This window comes from Oryzias latipes, chromosome 7 (genome assembly GCF_002234675.1).
Source record: "Oryzias latipes chromosome 7, ASM223467v1".
NCBI classification, from domain to species: Eukaryota; Metazoa; Chordata; class Actinopteri; order Beloniformes; family Adrianichthyidae; genus Oryzias; species Oryzias latipes.
The window spans coordinates 8775604-8794581 of record NC_019865.2 but is presented as its reverse complement, the minus strand read 5'-3'; the positions used below and the strand labels follow the sequence as shown (position 1 = coordinate 8794581).

The 18978-nt window shown below is 39.1% G+C and overlaps 1 protein-coding gene across 5 annotated transcripts; it reads right to left on the bottom strand.

Moving 5' to 3' along the window:
* Positions 1–42: 42 nt before the first annotated feature.
* Positions 43–17839, bottom strand: ccdc30 (coiled-coil domain containing 30). Of its 5 annotated transcripts, none has more exons than XM_011476917.3 (27): positions 17756–17839; positions 16903–17080; positions 15305–15487; positions 14982–15102; positions 14643–14833; positions 12966–13043; positions 12295–12451; positions 11757–11828; positions 10621–10736; positions 10441–10535; positions 10150–10342; positions 9915–10013; positions 9637–9768; positions 9250–9387; positions 8316–8494; positions 7991–8222; positions 7789–7911; positions 7450–7620; positions 7073–7282; positions 6026–6183; positions 5783–5948; positions 5012–5133; positions 4769–4910; positions 4563–4699; positions 3147–3264; positions 2935–2999; positions 43–2817 (listed from the first exon to the last, which is right to left on the bottom strand). In XM_011476917.3, exons 2-27 carry the CDS (start codon positions 16915–16917, stop codon positions 2616–2618), a joined length of 3615 nt encoding a protein of 1204 aa, XP_011475219.2. In that variant the 5' UTR covers positions 16918–17080; positions 17756–17839; the 3' UTR covers positions 43–2615. The 5 variants fall into 5 exon arrangements, with proteins under 5 accessions (XP_011475219.2, XP_011475217.2, XP_011475220.2 ...); XM_011476915.3 differs by having other exon boundaries at positions 16931–17080; XM_011476918.3 differs by having other exon boundaries at positions 7789–7875; positions 16931–17080.
* Between the last annotated feature and the right edge of the window lie 1139 nt (positions 17840–18978).

Here is an 18978-nt window from a genome sequence, read left to right as displayed (position 1 = left end):
GAATGAATGGTTCTGTGGTGCCAAAACAGACAAGTCATTACATTTTATTTATGAAAATAGCTTTAATTTAAAAAAATGTCAGAATACAACAACAAAACATCCTCATTTATATTTTCCGTCGTTCGGAAAGGCAGCAGTCGGGTCACATTAAACATATTTTAGGCACATTTTTAAAATCTTGTCATTTTTCTGCATCTATAATGGAAAAATAATAGTGGTGATTTATAATTTGGGCTGAATGCTTATAATTCTGTTTGTTAAAGACGTGTTTAGGAGCATTTATGTGATGAATCTGGGTTTAAAATTAGCAAATAAGCTAATTTAAAACAGTACCTGATCTGTCTTAACCCATAAGAACCCAGACACATCTTTTTCTTTTAAAGAAAGTTATGTGCATTTTACCCCAGAATCCATTTCTGGTATTTTTCTGTTACACTGATGTCACCATGGGTTCTTCTGGATTAAGTATGCCCTCAAAACATTGCTTTATACCATAAATGCTTCCCTTTTTTCTATATTTTGTGATGTGTAAATCATAGATAGATATCCATCTGCTGGTGGTGTTTCTGAAGGAAAACTTAAAAAATGACTTAAAATATTAATAATAATAGAAATAGCCCTGACTGCTGTCCATCGTAAACACTGGTGTGGCATCTACAAACATGAAATGGGAAGATTTCTCACAGGACATCTCAATTTAGCATTAGTGTTTTTTTCACAGACTCTTAATAAACATGAAATGGGTCCACAGAAACTGCTCATGATATCAGTATAAATGTGTAAAAATGCATACAAAACTATAAAGCTGTGAGATCCTAAATATCAATAATCCCAAAGGCATCGCTAGGCTTTAAAAACACGCCGCAGATCGTACTTGTGGAAAACATGTGGGAGTGATGTGCGTTCATATGAACAATCCTCTTATGATAAAGTGCTCAGATCAAACGACAAGCATTCAAAATCCCAAACAATTGTGTAATTTAACACACTTTAACAAAACATCTTTCAGAAACTTCAGTGATCATATATTTAAATAAAATCAGAGAAATGTATGAATCCTAAAAAGATTGTGCTATTGGTCATATCTTTTACAGCAAATTGCTGCCATTGCTGTGTCTTTTCTCTGTTAAGAAGTGTTTGACACTTAAATAAACCAAAATATTTAGTTCGTACCTACGTTCAAACTAAGAAGAAACCATTTGACTTCCTGTTTGAGTCAGGTTTGAAAACAAAAGTACCTAAAATCAGGTGCAGTTCACTAGGTCACAGCCAGGTAGCCCCAGTTGTTTGAAATAAATCAAAACGTTTTGTACAAAGTAGGTCTAAACTTTCAGGTAAAAAAAACATAGCTGCGGTTCCATGGACAAAAGTAATAATCGGAATAAAGGCCTGATCAGAATAAAAATGCTTCATGTAAACACACCGTTTGGAATACTCTGCCCCAATCAGTCATTCGGATCAAAATTTCCTTCCGATTGAGACAGGTGGGTTATTCCGATTCTTGATCTGATCGTGGTGCATGTAAATAATTTATTCTGAGCATTACTGCTCTGGCTGTTATGTCATACGTAGACGGCGTGGCGCTCCAGAGGAAGCTTTGGAGCGAGAACAGGACCGGCCTGCTGCTCCGCCTGAGTGAGCCATGTCGTGTTTGTGGGCAGGGAAGGGTGCTTTGTTACAGTGTGAGCTCAGAGGAGGCTTCGGACCGTAGTCCATCCGGCTGCTTCTTTCCCACATATTTACATGCAGCCAAGATGCACGTTGCGGCATTGACCGCATGGAGTTTAAGTACATCCAAAGCTAAATGTTGTTGGCACATATTAACCATTCTTCTGGGTCCGTTCAGCCAGGAATAAAGTACTGGCGGCACGGATTTAAAGAATTCTAAGTAAACAGGCACTTCATAATAATCATAACAATAAAAGCACGTTTAGAAGACCATCTCGCTCTATGCAGCAGCTTTGTTTGTTTACAACGGAACTCGCTATTTCTTCTTCCACGGCCGTTTCCGGTATTTTAGTTAGTCCTGTGCATGTCCAAATGAGTTATTTCAATCGAAAGTGTGGCGTATGAATATGTTTGTTATAATCGGATGAAGTTTTTCTGGGCCCTTGTACACAGTTCAATTCTAATCCGATCTTTGATCCGACCAAAGACATTTTGCACATGTAACCGCAGATTATGCTTGGTTTTTGTAACAAGCCACTTTGCATCTACCTGCTGGACTGACCTGGCTCCAGTTACATTTGGAATATTTAAACTGCCTCAGGGACAAAGTGCAGGTATTAGCCATTACCCGGAGAGGGTCTAACAACCTCAGGCTCATTTTTCCCTCTTATTGGCCTATTTGAAAAACAGTCTGGGTCGACACACCCCTCTGTGCATCTATGCATCCTGTCAGTGATTAAAACAGTTAGAAGAGGCACAAGAATCTGCTTTCAAATACAGCCCAGAATAAAAAAAAAAAACTGGTTTCTACATTTTCAATTACGTATTTTTCATTTTGTTAGTTGTTTCAATAGAAATACATCAGCGTTAACTAATACTCAGACCTCTATCCTTTTATTTGTGGCTGATTCCGCAAAGACCAGAGCTGTGTCATCCTTTCCAACCTCCTACACCTGATCACTGTGGGTAGAGCTCTCCGCAGCATCCTTGGCAGCGGCTGGAGGAACCAGCGGGGACGCGAGGTTCAGGTATCCTTGCTCGGAAGGTGGCTGTGTGGAGACAGATGCCCCCGTGCCGTTCATCAGCATACTCTTCGACCGGCAGATTGCATCCAGGATGCCCATGTGGTCGCAGGAGCCTGACGTCAGGCTGAGAACGAGACAGAACAGGGCTGATGGGGTCATACTCGTATCGCAAACATTCATCCATCTTCACAGGATGCTGGAGTCCATAGCAGGACCACGTCACATACATACTGTTACTCACCTTAAAACAGACGTGTGCACAGGCCCGTCACTGAGACCATCAGAAGGGAACATTTTCTTTATGTTCTGTAGGGAGTTGGAACTCATTTGTTTTTATTACATAAAAATCCTCTTCACATCAGACCAATTAATTATTTTGGTCTACCAAAGAAATAGTCAGATTGCAAAAGCAAACAGTTTAGAGGAGACCTACTCAATAAAACGTGTTCGTACCTCCAGACTGTAGAATGTCTCGACGTTCCTCAGAGCCCGTTCTAGGGAACCAACTTGACTGGAAAGCTTCATTGTTCTCTCGTGGAGCTGTCTGTTTTCCACCTCTAGGATGTTCACCCTAAAGGAGCAGATTTACACCTACAGTCAGAATTTACATAAGGGATGAAGCCAGACGAGGTCTGCATTATCAAAAGGTAATGAATCAAAGGTGATTATTTCTGCACAAATCTTGGTCTGCAGCAAATGCTGGGAGACAAACATCATTTCAGAGGGAAAATTCTCCTCGTACCGCTTGTTTTTTGTCCAACTGATGAAGCAAATGTTTGTTTTAGAGAAAACAAAGTCTACATTTTTCAATTCCTAACCCTGACTCTAACCTGTGAACTCCCAGCATGTTAGTTTATGGTGTGACAACAAGGATGAAGCTCTAAGTTAAGTAACTGTGTCATTGACAGCTGTGATGAATTCTCCTTATTTTCCTGAACAAACTCAAGACACAATTGAGATCCTCTCAGGAGTCACCAAATATCTCATTAGGCTCAACAGACATTAGGCAGGAGATTCAATTGACAGAAACAACACAGCAGTACAAAACTGCCATTTTTTTAGTTACTGAAACGTTTTATTTTCAAAATTACAAGATTTTTTTCAATGAAATGTTCATATTTAAGAAACCAAAAATCTTGGTAAATCTAAAATGAAACATATTCACAAATATTCCTAAGACGTTTTGCATTAAAAATGAAACTTCTATATGGGACGTTAGTCTTCTGCCCCCTGGTGTTCGAGCCAAAGAACTTCATTCAATGATCAAAACATCACAACTAACATTTTGTTTCGGGTTTAAAAAAAAAGTAAAATAAAAGTTTCTCAAATTCTTAAATTCTTTACAGATTCCAAACAAGAAACCCATTAAATTGCTTTCATTTCAAAATAAAAAACGTTTTGGTGTCAATCTAATCCAGCTTCTCTGATGTCCTAAAAAAAACGTTCAGTATCAGCCTGTTTGCTTTTAGTCAGAGTTTTCAAATGTTTTTTTTGGTTTAATTATTTGTTTTGTGAAGAAAGTTACATTAAATTCAAATGTCTGAAAAGTTACAGAAAAAGGCAAACGCTACTGCATGAGTAAAATATTTCTTAATGATGAAAATCTGGGTCTTTGCGAGTTTTTGATAAATTGGATGATGTTGTTAAACTAAAAGTAGGTCATGTTTGGGAGAGGCAAATCAGAGAAACTCCTCCAGTTATGGACTTTTATGGTTTGCATTTTTTCAATCGTGGATTCGTGCATCATATATGTAAATATCCAAATGGAAGAGCTCTCTCAAAAACATGTCTTTGTGTGTGTGTTTGTGTGTGTGTGTGTGTGTGTGTGTGTGTGTGTGTGCACATGGAGAGGCTTATTATGTGCAATACCTGTGCTGGACTGTTGAAGCAGTCCTCATGCCTTTACTGCCCATTTCCTCTGCCTCACTTATCCTCCTCAGCAGCTCCCTCTTGTCCTCCAGCAGCTTCTCGTTTTCTGCCACAACAGTTTGGATCCTTTCTTTCTCCTAAAATCCGCAGAGGCAAGATGTCGCAGGAAAACTGAGATGTTTTAAGTACTAAGTATTAAGTATTACTTTGAATGAAAGACTGTTGGCCAGTGCGAGGTCGTTCTCCAGCTTCTGGATAGTGGAGTCCCTCTGTGCCGTCGTCTTAAGAAACACCTGCTTGGCCTGACGCAGTTTCGTTTTGTTCTGAGTCTGTTTCTCATTGTACTTCCTGGTTATCGGAACAGAGATAATGTAAAGAAGAGAACCATCAGGGTTTATATGTGTTAACACTGGATGTTGGTGCTGTGGATAGTGATGTTAATATCTTACCTAATATTTGCATCCAGCTGGAGGAGAACCTGCTGTAACTCTGCTTGTAACCTCTCACATTCCTGCTGACTGACCAGCAGCTCCTCCTGCACCTTCTGGCTTGACTTCTGGCTTTCTTTCACCTGGACAGCATGTTAAAAGACGCATTACGATCATCTTTTGATCTATTTTAAAAGCAATCCCAGTGGTCATTTAGTTATGATTATGACGTTTTTAGCCAAAATAAAAAAAACCTGTTCCCTTTCTAGGACTTAGATTTACCAGAGCGGCAGTTGTTTTTTATAAAATCGTCTTTAAGTTTTGAGCGGAACCTTTGGAAAAGCCCCTCCCTGTTACTTCCCCATTCCTGAGAGCCTGGAGTAGGGACCTAGAGGCACGTACAGGGTATTTTCTACATCACAAAAAAGCTCTTTGTCAAAAGGCAATTTTTCCTCTGGTCCTGATTCACAATCATTTAAATAAAAAATACTCAGAAATTCCCAATATATGTCCTCCATCATGAGAAAAATGCCACAAGAAAACACCAAAATCATGATCGTCATAAGAGTGGGTGTTCAAAGATGTCGCCCTTCAAATAATATTTTAAATGTCAGGTGTTATCGCAAATTCCCTGATAATCTAAAAACAATTAAATTAGACATGATAGAACATTAAGTTATAGCTAGACTCAGAGTTTTACTGAGGACATTTCTTTGGGTTTGTTTTTAATCCAATATCAGCTGTCTAAACGTGCGAGCTGCAGGACCTGAGGAAGTGTAAACCACCCTGCACCTCTTCTCTTGTCTTGCTGAGCTCAGTCTCAGAGATGGACAGCCTGATGTCCAGCTGCTGGACCCGGTGGCTAAGCTCCGTGTTTGTCCTGGACAGGGACGCTTCCTTCAGCCTCAGCGAGCGCACCTGCTGCTGCAGCTCCTCCTCACGCTGCTCCAGCAGCTTCCTGAGAGAGGAACAGTGGGGTAGTATTACATGCTGACATTGTTTGGGGTTATCAAAAGGGGATCCGTGAGCTCTGACCTGGCGATGTGCTGCTCCTGCTGCTGAGCCCTCAGAGCCGACAGGTTGTCGGATAGATCCCTGCTGTCCCGCTCCAAACGGCTGCTCTCGCTGGCCCGGGCTTCCTCCACACGGAGCTGGTGCTGAACATTTTTCAGCTGCTGCTGCAGTTCCAGCACCTTCCATTACAGCAACAACAACCACCCAGAAAATCACAGAGATGAAAGCAAAAAAATGTCATTGGACGTTGGTTCTTTTGAGCTAAATGGATGCAAAACCTTTTGTACGGCACACGTGAGGCTAAAAAGAGGCCACGTCATGTGTTATGGCTGAGATTCATGTTTGTTTGTTTTTAGATAATTCATAGTCTTGAAGATGTTTGAACCATCACCACCGGTTAGGTGAATGCAGCAGCAACTGCGTATGAATGAGTTTAATGTTCAGTTTACAAGGTAATGTAATCTGATGTTATGGGCTGAGTTGGGGATTAACTGAGATTAAGCAGGGGAAACTGACTGAGAGGGAAATACAGAAACAACATTTTGGTCATCTTCTATCATAGGTGTCCAGGTGGAATTAGCCCCGCCCAGAATGCTGCTTCCTTTCCAAGCCTGTTTCATGAGGTAAATTTCCTTCATTCCTCCGTTTTATAAGGCAAAAGCTAGCTAGTGCTGCAAACTGATTATTGAGATAAGGATTAACTTTATTAAGGCTCAAGGCCAAATTAGGTCATGGACAGAAGATCCCATTAAAGGCTCAGAAGGCAGATTTCACTGCGTATTTTGCTAATGCTCGGAGGGTCAAAACAGTTTCTGGGTGATAAAGATACAAAATGTGCCTTCAAATTTTTCATTCATTCAAAAATTTAAATGAAACAAGATAATTCAGGCGGAGTCTGTCCGGCTATAGCTGACAGATAAGAAGGGAAACACCGCCACAGAAAACTTTTTTGTTTTATTGGCAGAAAATTGCCCTTTTGTGGATCAGTTCTTTTTCATGTTCCTCCTTAGCAATCATCCAGATTCATCAAAGGAGCTGGTTTTCAAACCAACCCACAGAAGTACCGACCTTCTTGTCAGCAGCAATGAGTCGAGCTCTTTCAGCCTGTAGGTCCTCCTGCAGACTGCTGCTTGCTCTGTGGTTGGTGCTGGTCCGTGCCAGCTCCAGCTCCAATTCCCTGATTTTCTGCTGCTGACACTCGATCTCGGCCGTCTGACTGGAGACTTTCTGCTCCACCTGGACCAGCTTGAGCTGAGCCTGCTTCAGTTCTGCAGAAATCTGCGGGAAGAACAAGGAATCCGGGTTTTTACAACACTATGAAGACTTTCTATGAGAATTCCAAACTTGATCATAGTTGTTTAAAGTTAAAAAAAAGTGTGATCAATTTGATTGTTTAAACATTTATTATTATTATACAATCAATAATGTGCTTCAATCAAGCCCACCTTAAGTTTTTCCTGATCCAGCAAAGCGTTGTGTCTCTTCAGGTCCATGTTCTTCTCCTTCTCATAGCGCAGCTCCCTCTCAGCTGAGGTGAACAGGCTCTGGGCTCTCTGCAGGTCTTGTTTCATCTGTTTAGCCTCCTCTGCTTTCTGACTCAACACTGAATCTTGGGACTAGAAATAAAAACCCAAGTGAGTGCTGGGAAATCCTATGCAACATCTTTAAAAGGATAAAGGGGCAATTCCTTTCTGTTGTAAACATCGAACATAATATACTTTTTATACAAGTATATGAAAACATGCAGAATACAAAAATGACATTATCAAATGAGATTGAACAACCTTGATCCGGGCCTGAGCTTCACTTAGCTGAGCTTCAAGCAGCATTTGTTGCTGCGAAGTCTTCTGCTGCTCCTCCCAGACTTTACTCTGCAGAAAAGTCAGCTCTTGTTTCAAAGCTGAAAGCTATGAAGACAAGACACAACTTCTGGTTTAACAAAAAGGAAATAGAGGGGACATTTAGTTTGGACGCCTGTCAACGCACCTGATCCCAGTCTCCATCCTTTATGGCTGCTGTGTGGAGCTTATTGCTGCCACTGACGGTTTCCTTTGTGGGTGAGGGGAGGTTTTGATGCCACAAGAGCTGCTTCTGCAGGCTCTGTGTCTCTTGCTCCAGTCTGCTTCTTTGCTCCTCGGCCTCCAGCTTTTCCTGAGCTGTGGTCCTCAGCTTGGTCTGCAGTTCTGCGGTCTGCATCCGCTCCGATGTCAGCTCTTCCCTAAAGACATACAGCCAACACTGGTTTATTGAAGTAATAATGTTTAAAGAGGTCTGAGTTTATGAACTGAGCGATGTCTGCTCTAGAATCTACCTCAGGGTGTTGTAGGACGTCTGAAGGCCGCTGAGTTCAGCAGTCAGTTGGTCGATCTTCTTCTGGAGCTGCTCAACCTGCAGCAGGCCTTCCCTCTGGTTCTCCTGGCTTTGGTTGCTGGATTTGAAGCGATGCAGCTCACTCTGGAGTCTGCTGTGGGCCCGCTCCATCTGGGCCAGCTGACCAAAAAAAGAGTTCAGTTTAAATGTTAAAGTAGAGCATACTATAAGTTCACTACAACACATTCATGTCAACATGAAAACAGGTTTTTTTTTACCCAGTCTGAGGAAAATTGTGTTTTTAACATGTTGTGGCATTTTTGTCATGATGGAGGACATGTATAAAGAAAGTTAAAATTATATTTCTGAGTATTCCTTTATATAAATGCAGATGAAAAATTGCCATTGGTAAAAGCTTGTAGCAGTGACAGAGAAGCTACTTCGGCAAGCCACAAGCTCCCTGCTCCGCTCCGTTCTGATGCATCTGCTTGTAGACGATTAGATTCATGTACGTGTTCATTTTCCTCATCTGAGCTGGTATCTGGTTGGATAGCTCCAATATTGCTCGCCATTTTTGTTGCATCAGTAATGTTAGGTTGGTGCGGTACGGGGGCTGTAAGCTGGGGGGGGGGGGGGGGGTGTAAACACATGGATGATGGGAAGGGGGCGTGCTTACTCTGTGCCAAACCCACCCAAGATTCAGAGGGGACTTTCTAATGAACTCCTGACTCTTTGCAGAAACTTTATCCTAGAAAATGACACAGATTTTGTATTTTGCCTAAAAACGGAATAATCATGATTAAAAGATTCCTGGGAATGATTTAACAATAGATCAAAAGATGATCAGAGTGGAACTTGAATGTATTCCATGACAGGCAATGTATGCTGCCCTTATATAAGATATCATTTATTCCAGCAAAGTAAATTGGACTAACCTTCTCCTCCAGAGCAGCCTTTTCCCCTTTGACCTGCGTGAGGCTCTTGATGAGGGTTTTTCCTTGCTGACACTCTGTCTGAAGGCCACTGACCTCGAGCCTCAGCTTCTTCAGCTCCCGCTCACCGAACTGTAAAGCCTTCCATGTCGAGAATCGGACAATAAATCATAAATATTGAATGGCTTGTAAAGTCTGTTAATATTTCAAAGTGTTTTAAAACTTTTAGTGGAGAATTCTACTCCAGATGCAAAGAGAAATGTCACATTTAGACCGATGGTATCCACGCCTGGTCAAATGTTTGTTGAACTGTGCATTATTTTAGGGGAAAAAAACAATTCCAGTTCAATAGGATAGTGTTTACATCCATTTTAATATGTAGTTATTTACCTCTTTATCTTTCTTAAGGGCAGTTTGAGCAGCGCTGAGGTCTAACTCCAGCTGCTTCCTCCAGTCCTTCTCCTCCGTCAGACGAGCCTCCAGCAGTGCCAGTCTCTCTTGGCTGCTGTCCCTCAGATGTTTCTTGCATTTTGGAAACATCAAAATTTGCACTTTTCTTATTATTTTCTCACCTAAATCTTCTTCTGCAGAGAGCGAGCTAATTTTGTCCATTTTTTTCCCCAAACGCATTCTCACTCTTTCACACCACTTTTGGAAAGATTTCTTACCACTTGCAAGAAGGTATCAGTGGTTTTAATATCTTCTCCATTTTTTAGATTTTTTTCTTGAGCATCCTGCTTCTTCAGCTCTGCCTCTAAGCTCCTCACCTGGAGATTCAGATTCAGATTATTTAAAACTATTTCATGTTATTCATTGAATTGTCTTTCTTTGTACTTTTTTGTGCTTTCTTTTATTCTAATATTATGAAGAAGTGTTTCCAGGGAATCCAGTCCTGGTCCTTACCCGCCTGTGCAGCCCTTCCAGCTCTCCCTCGTGCCGATGCCTCTCCTCCTTGCTGGCATTCTGAGCTTCTCCCAGCAGGGCTTCCAGCTCTTCGTTCCGCTCTTCCAGCTCTTCCTGCTCTTTGCGTAACCTCTGGAGTTGCCGTTGCAGCTCTTTCACCTGTACAAGTCCATCTTCCATGGCTTCTTGGCACCTAAAGTTGTATTTAAAGTCATTCAGAACATACATGAAGATAAAGTTAAGACAAAAGTTTTCTGTCTCATCAGAAAAGAAGTTCTCTTGAGAAACTACCGTTTGTGAATCGGATCTGACATGGCAGGCTGGTAGTTTTGTGGATCGCAGCTCTTTTCCTTTTCAGCCTCTTTGGCAGAATAAATTTTTGACAACTAAAAAAAAAAAACACACACACACTAATGTTTAGATATTACACCAATTTTTTAATATTTCAATAACAAAGAACAGAATGCCAACCTGATCTTGGAGAGTTTTCTTCTCAGATTCTATACTGTGCAGCTTCTCCTTGAGAGCTCTGTTCTCAGAATGTAATCTGTCGTTTTCTTCTTTGGAAAGCTGCAGCTTCATCATATCTGTGGACAGACGTTTAACATGACAGTCCACTTTGTTGCTCAGTCTTGTTATGATAATAATAATAATACATTTTATTTCAAAGAACCCAAGGTCGCCGTACATAAAAGTGAAAATAAAATTAAAAGCAATAGCATGTACAATAAAATATACATTTAAGATAGGCAGGAATAGCAAGTTATGGGGGGAAATAGGCAGATTGGAAAAGCTGAGTTTTTAGTTTCTTGGTGAATTGTGAGAGACATGAACAAGATCTTATAGAAATGAGGCGGCAAGGTTGTGGATGGATTTAAAAGTATTTTAGTTTTTGTAGAGTTTTTTTGTGGTAAACCAGAAAGAAGGGAGTTGCAATAATCCAGGCGGGAAGTAACTTGTTTTTGGAATGTCAAACATGTAACTCTCACAAAGATCGTTTTTGAGGAACTTTGACCACAGTTAGTCTTTTTTTTTCCGATTTAGCTGTCTATGAGTTTCACTGGGATAACATGGAGATGTTCATTCTAAAATAACCCCAAAGCTCTGTCTTAAAGACTCAAACTGAGCCTTCCTTAACATTCAGTTTATCCAGAAGTAGCTGGTTGACTCCCAAGTCAAGCAGAAAAAGAGTTTTCCTCACAGGTTTTAAAATCAGAGACACAAACCACATTTGGCCAATCGCCAACTAAAGAAGCCTAAATGAAGTCCACAGATCAGCATCTGGAATGAACTTTAACCTAAAGGCAAGTTTTTAAAACTGAACCTGGGGTTCATACCTCAACTTCATAAATTCAAAACTGGGAGCTGCTAGAAAGCCCTTTAAAAAAAGAAAACCCTCTAACAGAGACTTTGAAAACCGTCGCTTGTATTAAACTATTACCCAAAGTACTAGAAAAAGCAACTAATTTAATTCAAAATTCATAGAAAAAAAAAGATTTCATTTTAAAGAATGTTAAATATTCTTTAAAAGGTATAAAATAAAAGCATCTACCAGTATTTAGCAAATGTATTTACATTGGTTTTGATTTCCTGCCACTTTGTCTCACCACAGTGTTTTAGATTGTCCACTTCTTTCTTCAGGTTTTCTACTTCTTCAACAGTTCCCTGAAGCTCAAACCCTACGATTACAAACATGAATTTAGTCATAAAGTTATTTGTACAGTAATATAAAATATAATCATACAATTTCAAATAAAAAAAAGACTGTAGATACAAAAAAACAAAGCTTGCATTGCTCATTTATCTCCATAGGTGAGATCAAACCTTTCAGAACTTTTGAGGGGTTGGAGGGCTCTAATTGTTTAATTGTCTTTTCCTGTCTGCTTCTCTCATTGTTCTTGTATTAAACTAATAAACGTACATATAAAAGCTTAGAATGCTAAATGGCAAATACAAAAAGTATACAACAGTATTAACATAATGCAGTAACAACAGCATTATGTAGCCCTAAATCTGAATGACCTTTTTAAAACATTACTTATGCCAGAAGGAGACTTTAAAGACCTGAGATGCTTTCATATTGTTCCTTCTTTATTTCTACCAAACCAAAGCCACCTTATGAGCAGTCATGCTTTGAAAGCATACCACTTGAGCCTTGATTGTTGTCTTTTGCAGCGTCCAGCTCACTGGTGAGCCTGCGGATGTCCTGGTGAGCCATGGCCAGCCTCCTGGACGCCTCCTCCAGGTCCTTCTCAAGGCGAAGCCGCTCACTCTGCTCTCTGGAAACCTGCTCAAGCTGGGCCTGACGGGAAACAATGAGTTATGGCTGCTTAGATTGTGCAGAAAAAAAAACAAAACAAATGTCGCTTAAAGTGACGCAGCATGCAGCTGTAAAACACTGCAGGCCTGGAGCGAGAGGGAATAGATCCATCAACCATCAGACAGAGAAACAAACGGGGAAAAAAGGAAACATGCTGACGACTGGGATTCATGGGACTTCTATGATCTGTTGCACATTTTTTTTTACATAAATCTTGTCAGTTAGAGTAGGAACATAAAGGAGAAAGCATTTTAACATGCACCAAAGATCCTTGGAGCCAGCTGTGGAATGTAAGTAATGTGATGTGAAGTTCCTCTGGCAGCAGAAGTGAAACTGGATCCAGCCATGTTTGACAAAAATACCAGCGTGCATCTTTTTTATTTTAGCCCGTTATTTGAGCAACACTTCACTTAAACAAGGCAGTGTTGCAGCATTCTGGGTCTGCATTCAAACACCAGTGTTAGTCAGTTAGTGTAGCCATAAAGTGGCGACCTACAGGGATAATACTGTGTTTGTTCTGACCAGACCTGCGCAGGCCAAACAGCTTCTTCCATGGACTCTGGGAGGAAGACTGCTGAGAGGAAAAACCAGCGTGTGCAGAATCACAACAACAGACACAACAAACACAGTCCCGTTTTATAGCTGCACATTATCTGAAACCGTTCAGAGCCGTTTTCCCCAAAACTCTGCACAGACTTGGAATCGAGCCATTGAGCGTGATCTTTCTCTATCGAATGTTTCCTCCTTTTCCATCCAGACTTCCAGAGCAAATACGCTCCTGTCAGAAACAACTGCTCTTCATTTATAGAGGTTAATGTGAAATTCTAATAAGATTTATGGATTAAAGCAAGACTCTGCAACATTCAACACTAGAAGAGCCATTTGGTCCAGTCTATTACAGACCAAAATCGCAAAGTCCCACTTCACCATTTAAAAAAAAACACTTTATTTGTGTAATTGTGGCCATTATTACATATATTAATAAAATATAGTTTTTAAAAATGTACAATACATGAAATATAACAGGGTTACATTTTTATCTATATAACAATTTCAACTTCTCTCACGTGTGGCATACCAGTTCCTTTCAAAATAAAATACATCAGAAAGCCAAATCAAACATGGCATCTTCCATCGTTACAACTTTGTAGCGCCTTAATATTTTTTTTCCCTTCTACTATAAAAACTATCGAACATTTATGTAGAATCCTTTTTTTTATCAATAAGAACTTTGCCTCTAAACAGGATCTAGCCACTGTTGTGCAGCAGAAGATAGAAATGTAATAATGATTGACCACTCTGACAAGTAGAACAAACCTTTTACCATCATTTGGATATCTGACATGTTCAAAACTTAAATGACAAAACTTGAATAATTAAAAACAAATGAACCAAAACCACAAACTCCTTATTTGTGCAAATTGTTAGCATTTTTCTTCATAGCTAAAGAACCAGAATGGAGGAAACAAAAGAGTTTGGCTCCAGAGCCTCAGGTTGCAGAGCCCTGCTTTCAAATACTGGTGCTTTACATTTACAGATCAATTTCGTTCATTTAATTTGTAACCATAAAAACATTTCAGTTTGACAAGAAAAGGGTAAAAGGCTGGCGTTCCAAAATTTCCGTGAATTATTGGACAAAAATACAATTTCAATGGTATTTTCAGTACTTTTCTGTTTTAAAACAGGGACCATGACTTTTAGACGGAAAGGAGGGAAATGAAAGAGTCTAACAGCGAACTGGAAGTGACAAAACCGGAGCAAACATGGGATTGATGTTTACAAGGTTTGCAGAGAATTCTAAAGAAAAACCATCGTGTTAATGTATTGTTAACAGCAAAATTTACAATGAAATGCAGCTGGATACTTTGGAAAGGCTGGCATTTATCAAACCTACTGTTCCATCTCTGAATAAAAATAAATGTTGATAATGCAAAATTCAAATGCTGAACATTTTAAATTTAAATGTTTACATTTGTTTTGGAGTATCCGGTAATTAGTTGTTTCAAGCCGTGACATCCAAATCAAATTCTTGTTTCAACCTTACATAACTTGAAAACTTTCCTCAGACTTGTTTCTAAAGGACATAGAAGGTTTGTCTCAAATGGGCAAATGGTATCAAGAAAAAACAAGCAAACCCAAAGTCATTTGGATGTTTTTATAGGTAATTATTTACCTGAGGGTCAACCTCCTCCAAGTTGCCCGCGAGGCCGTGAACGTCCAGTTTCCTCTCCGCAGCCTCCAGCCTTTCAAGGAGCGTTACCCTTTCCACCAACAAGTAAGCCACCTGCTCACTGGGGCTGCTTAAAGCGATTTCTTCCAGCTCTCCCTGAACCAGCATCTCAGCTAGCTCCTTGCTTTGACTCTCTGAAAATCAGTGACATTTCCAGAACCCAGTGGTTTAGCTGATGTCCAATCAAAAAAGGGCATTTTAACAAAAACTAAGGCATTTCATGCACACAGTAAGGCAGGCTATGTAAGAATGCTAACAATAACCCGCTAAATAGTTATTTACCTTGTTGATGTTTGATCTGTTGAAGTTCATGTCGCAGGTCCTGGTTTTCTACCTCATACTCTGCAGTCAGACTTTCCCGGTCTTCTAACAGCCCTCGAATGTGTTCGACGTAGCTCTCCACCTTTATATTCACCACAAAAAAAAAAAAGAAATTCTTTAATATTTAACAAATCACAACCAGCCTGCACCCATTTCAAACTAGAATATCAGTGCAGGGAACACATTCCTCTCCACTAAACATTGCAGAGTTGAATTATGCGTAGTTGGTGAAACAGCTGAGGACACAGCAGATGGTGAAACTAAATCCCACAGAAATGTCTCACCTCCTTCTTCTCATTATTCTGCTCAGTATGAAGCGCCTGCAGCTCCTGGCTCGCCGACCGCAGCTGGGCTTCGCTGCGGAGCAGCAGGTGCCACAGGTGGCGCTGGCGATCCTCTGCGCTGGCTTCTGGGGATAGGCCATCCTCCTGAAGCCTCTTAGAAATGTGGTCCAGCTCGGTCCAAACCTGTGGTTAGCGTGAAGGAAATTGAAAAACAAATGGACAACCTGTTTAAGAATTAAAGTTGTAGACAAAGCTGCTTTTGCAAAATTGAAATAAAGGCAAAATGCTGTCTTTACTTTTTATCCTGGGTAAGGAACTCCATTTACTTATATTAGGAATGCAACGATTTACTTTCCCTATGATAAACCTCAAATTGTTGGGTGAAGGTTTTATTTCAGTTAATTTCAAATTAAAAAACAACAACAAAAAACTAAGAATTCATGAAAAATCCCTTTTTTCATTTTGCTGGAAAGCAATTAATAACAAAGAAAAACCTTTTAGTTGGCTTATAAGCCTGGTGTAATGTAATAAAACAACAAGTCCACCTTAAATTTGGCACAACACACGTTTGACACTTTCAACGTCAGTATATAATTACATTCACATCTATAGAGTTTTTTTAAAGGGGTTTTACATCATCTTTCTATGGTTTATATAGTAAAAGAAGAAAAAGATGAAGGCGGCTCCAAAGATGCAACATGGAAATGTGGAAAATGCAATTTTTGATTTGGCTTTCTTGCGTTTTTTCAGTAAATCTCCTGCAGCGGGAGAATCTTATTTGACACCAAATGTATTTTATTTTGAAAGGAACTGCTTTGTCATGAGAAAAAAAAGTTAAAATTTTTAAATTAGAGAAAAATATAACACTGTTATATTTCTGCCAGGGGACTGCAAATATAAATAAGCTTGTGGCTTAAATCTAGCATATTAACATTCAATTTTAAATGTACATTAATATGCAATGTCCTTTCTGAAATACCAATTAATTTATGTATATTGTTAGATGCTACATTTTACATTTTTTATATATATATATATATATATATATATATATATATATATATATATATATATATATATATATATATATATATATATATATATATATATATATATATATATATATATATATATATATATATATATATATATATATATATATATTGATTAATGGCCACAAAAATGTAAAGATGAAGTGGGACTTTGTGGCTCTGACTGGGTTTTGGTCAGTAAGAAACTGGGCCAACCGGCTCTTTTAGTGTTAAAGGCTGCAGAGCCCTGTTCCAAACGTTCCACATCCGTCTAATAATTTTGCAAGGAAACTGATCCGTTCGCATGTTCACAACATCACAGCTACAAAGCAGCACTGGACACCTGTTGCAGAACACAGTATTGTAGTTTAGAGACGTGTAACCTGATCAGGATCTCCCACAGCATGCAACATACGGTCACAAACCAAGGATCAATTCTCAAACACCTCTTATAGTCAGACCAATTGGTTGATGTTTTGCGAGGAAAACTTTCTTACAAATCCTGCTCCTAGAATTTCTGCTAATGTTTATGACCAATGACTAATACATAGATTAGTAGGAAGTTACCTCATCACGATCCATTGTCAGAGCTTACATTTGGTGATGCTGAACCCGTGAACTGTTCCTTCAGTTCAGACATGATGGCAGTCTGAAGGAGCAGATTTTACTTCCAAACTTCATTGCCCCCTGCTGTTGTTGTTGTAGTCCATCCATGACCATATCTGGTGCCTTTTTGAGTGTGTCTCTGTTTAAACAAAGAGAAGAACTGTTCTGCTGTGTCCTCAACTAGTCCTGCATAATCTGTCTCAGCCAACAGGCTGCAGATAAAGCAGCATCACGCGAGCCTATGCAAAACTGATGACCAAAGTCAGTTTTGCAGAAGCTGTCTGTCATCACGGAGGTTTTCTCCACAGCAGCTGCAACCTCCATGATTTCTCTGCAGCATGCACTCAGCATCGTCTTGTCCAGTAATGTGGGTTCTAGTGTTTTTTAGTTTAATCGTGAATCTTTGCAGACCATAAAACACCCCAACTCAAAAAAGATCCTTGAGTTCTGCTTAATTTGCTCTCCAAAATGTCTGACGAGTGGCAAAATGTGTTTTTCTTTTTCTTTCTCGACGTCTTCTTCAGGGAAAATCTCACTCACCCGAAACCTTTAAACATTTAACAAAGTTATAGTGAATATTTACTAGAAATATTGCAAAATTGGTTCTGACAAATGGCAGGGCTCACAAGTCAAAGTATTTCCAAAGTTTGTAAATAGCAAGCTAGCTAGCGTTAGCTAACGGTGGCTTCATGGCAAACCAACAGTCAGCACAGCTCTGTGGGTTTAACTGGGGTGTGTGAAAAGGCATGCAAAAGTCTAAATCTAACCACACACTGGACCTGACACCGCATTTTGCAGTTTAAGCTGTACTCACGTCTAGGAAACTGCCTTAAAAAAACCGAGTCCTGAGGCTAGGCGAAGCCAGCAGCGAACTGGCTTCTACAAACACCTAGGCAACGGACCGTACCATTCCACAGACGCAAGGGACAAAGTATTAAAGCCCCGTTAAAAATAAAAATAAAACTTACTTTCATCAAAAGTTACACTACACGTTTTAAAGAAATATTTACGGTTGTAATTAAAAATATATATATATTTTAAGTTTACATTTGTTTTTGGTTTCTAGGATTTAGGTATGAGAAACAGACTGCAATGGTTCATGTTACGAAAATCGAACCAAATTGGGCTTCATTTATTTTCTTCCAAAAATCTCAAAAATATAATTAAAGTGTGCGTATGTTTGATTCGTGTAATTTCTAATACACGAATAGGAGTTCTCAGGAAATGACAATTCAGTACTTTTTACACTACCACGTAAACTAATTAGACATCTGGGATATTAGAAGTATCTTTACACCTTTTTAAGCTTTTCTCAACTACTGCACAATGATTTATATTACTTAAGAGCCAGGATCTAAAAATGAGCAAATTCTTAATAAAATTAGTCAAATTTTCTTTGCTCCACACTCTTGACAATAGAAAAACTTGATTTAAGTTTTAAATCGCTGTAATTTTTGGTTCAATTTTAAGAATGTTAGTTTAAAGTCCAATAAATATTGTTGATTGAAACTGGCATTCATTGTTATTATTTTGGACACAAAAATGTAGATTTATGTTCTAAGAATAAATGCTAGTGTTAGATTTGATGAGGATATATTAATATGGGCCAACTTGTATTAAAATGGTACTTTATTCTCATTTTGTTTGCATTTTTTCTTCTAAAATTAGTCATTTCCACTTACACTTCACTCTAATCAAAATGAACTACAATTAGGTACATAAAAAACTCGAAAAAATTCCCAAATTGCTTAAAACTTGCCAAATAAAACTTGTTTTTGGGCTGTTTAACATTAAATTTGAAGTAATTCTATCTAACAGTTATAATTTTTAGCTTTCTGTCCTTTTTTGAATGCTTGTGTGGAACTCTTTTCTAGATTTTGATATCTTGTTATAAAAATTCTTGTGAAGTAAAAATGACTTGCCGATAATTTTACCACTTTCCTTTTTAGATTAGTTTTCTTTTCCTATTTTTGGGCTACCTCTCTCTGCAGTGTTCATGTCCATATAATAAAACTTGTACAAAATCATAGTATACTT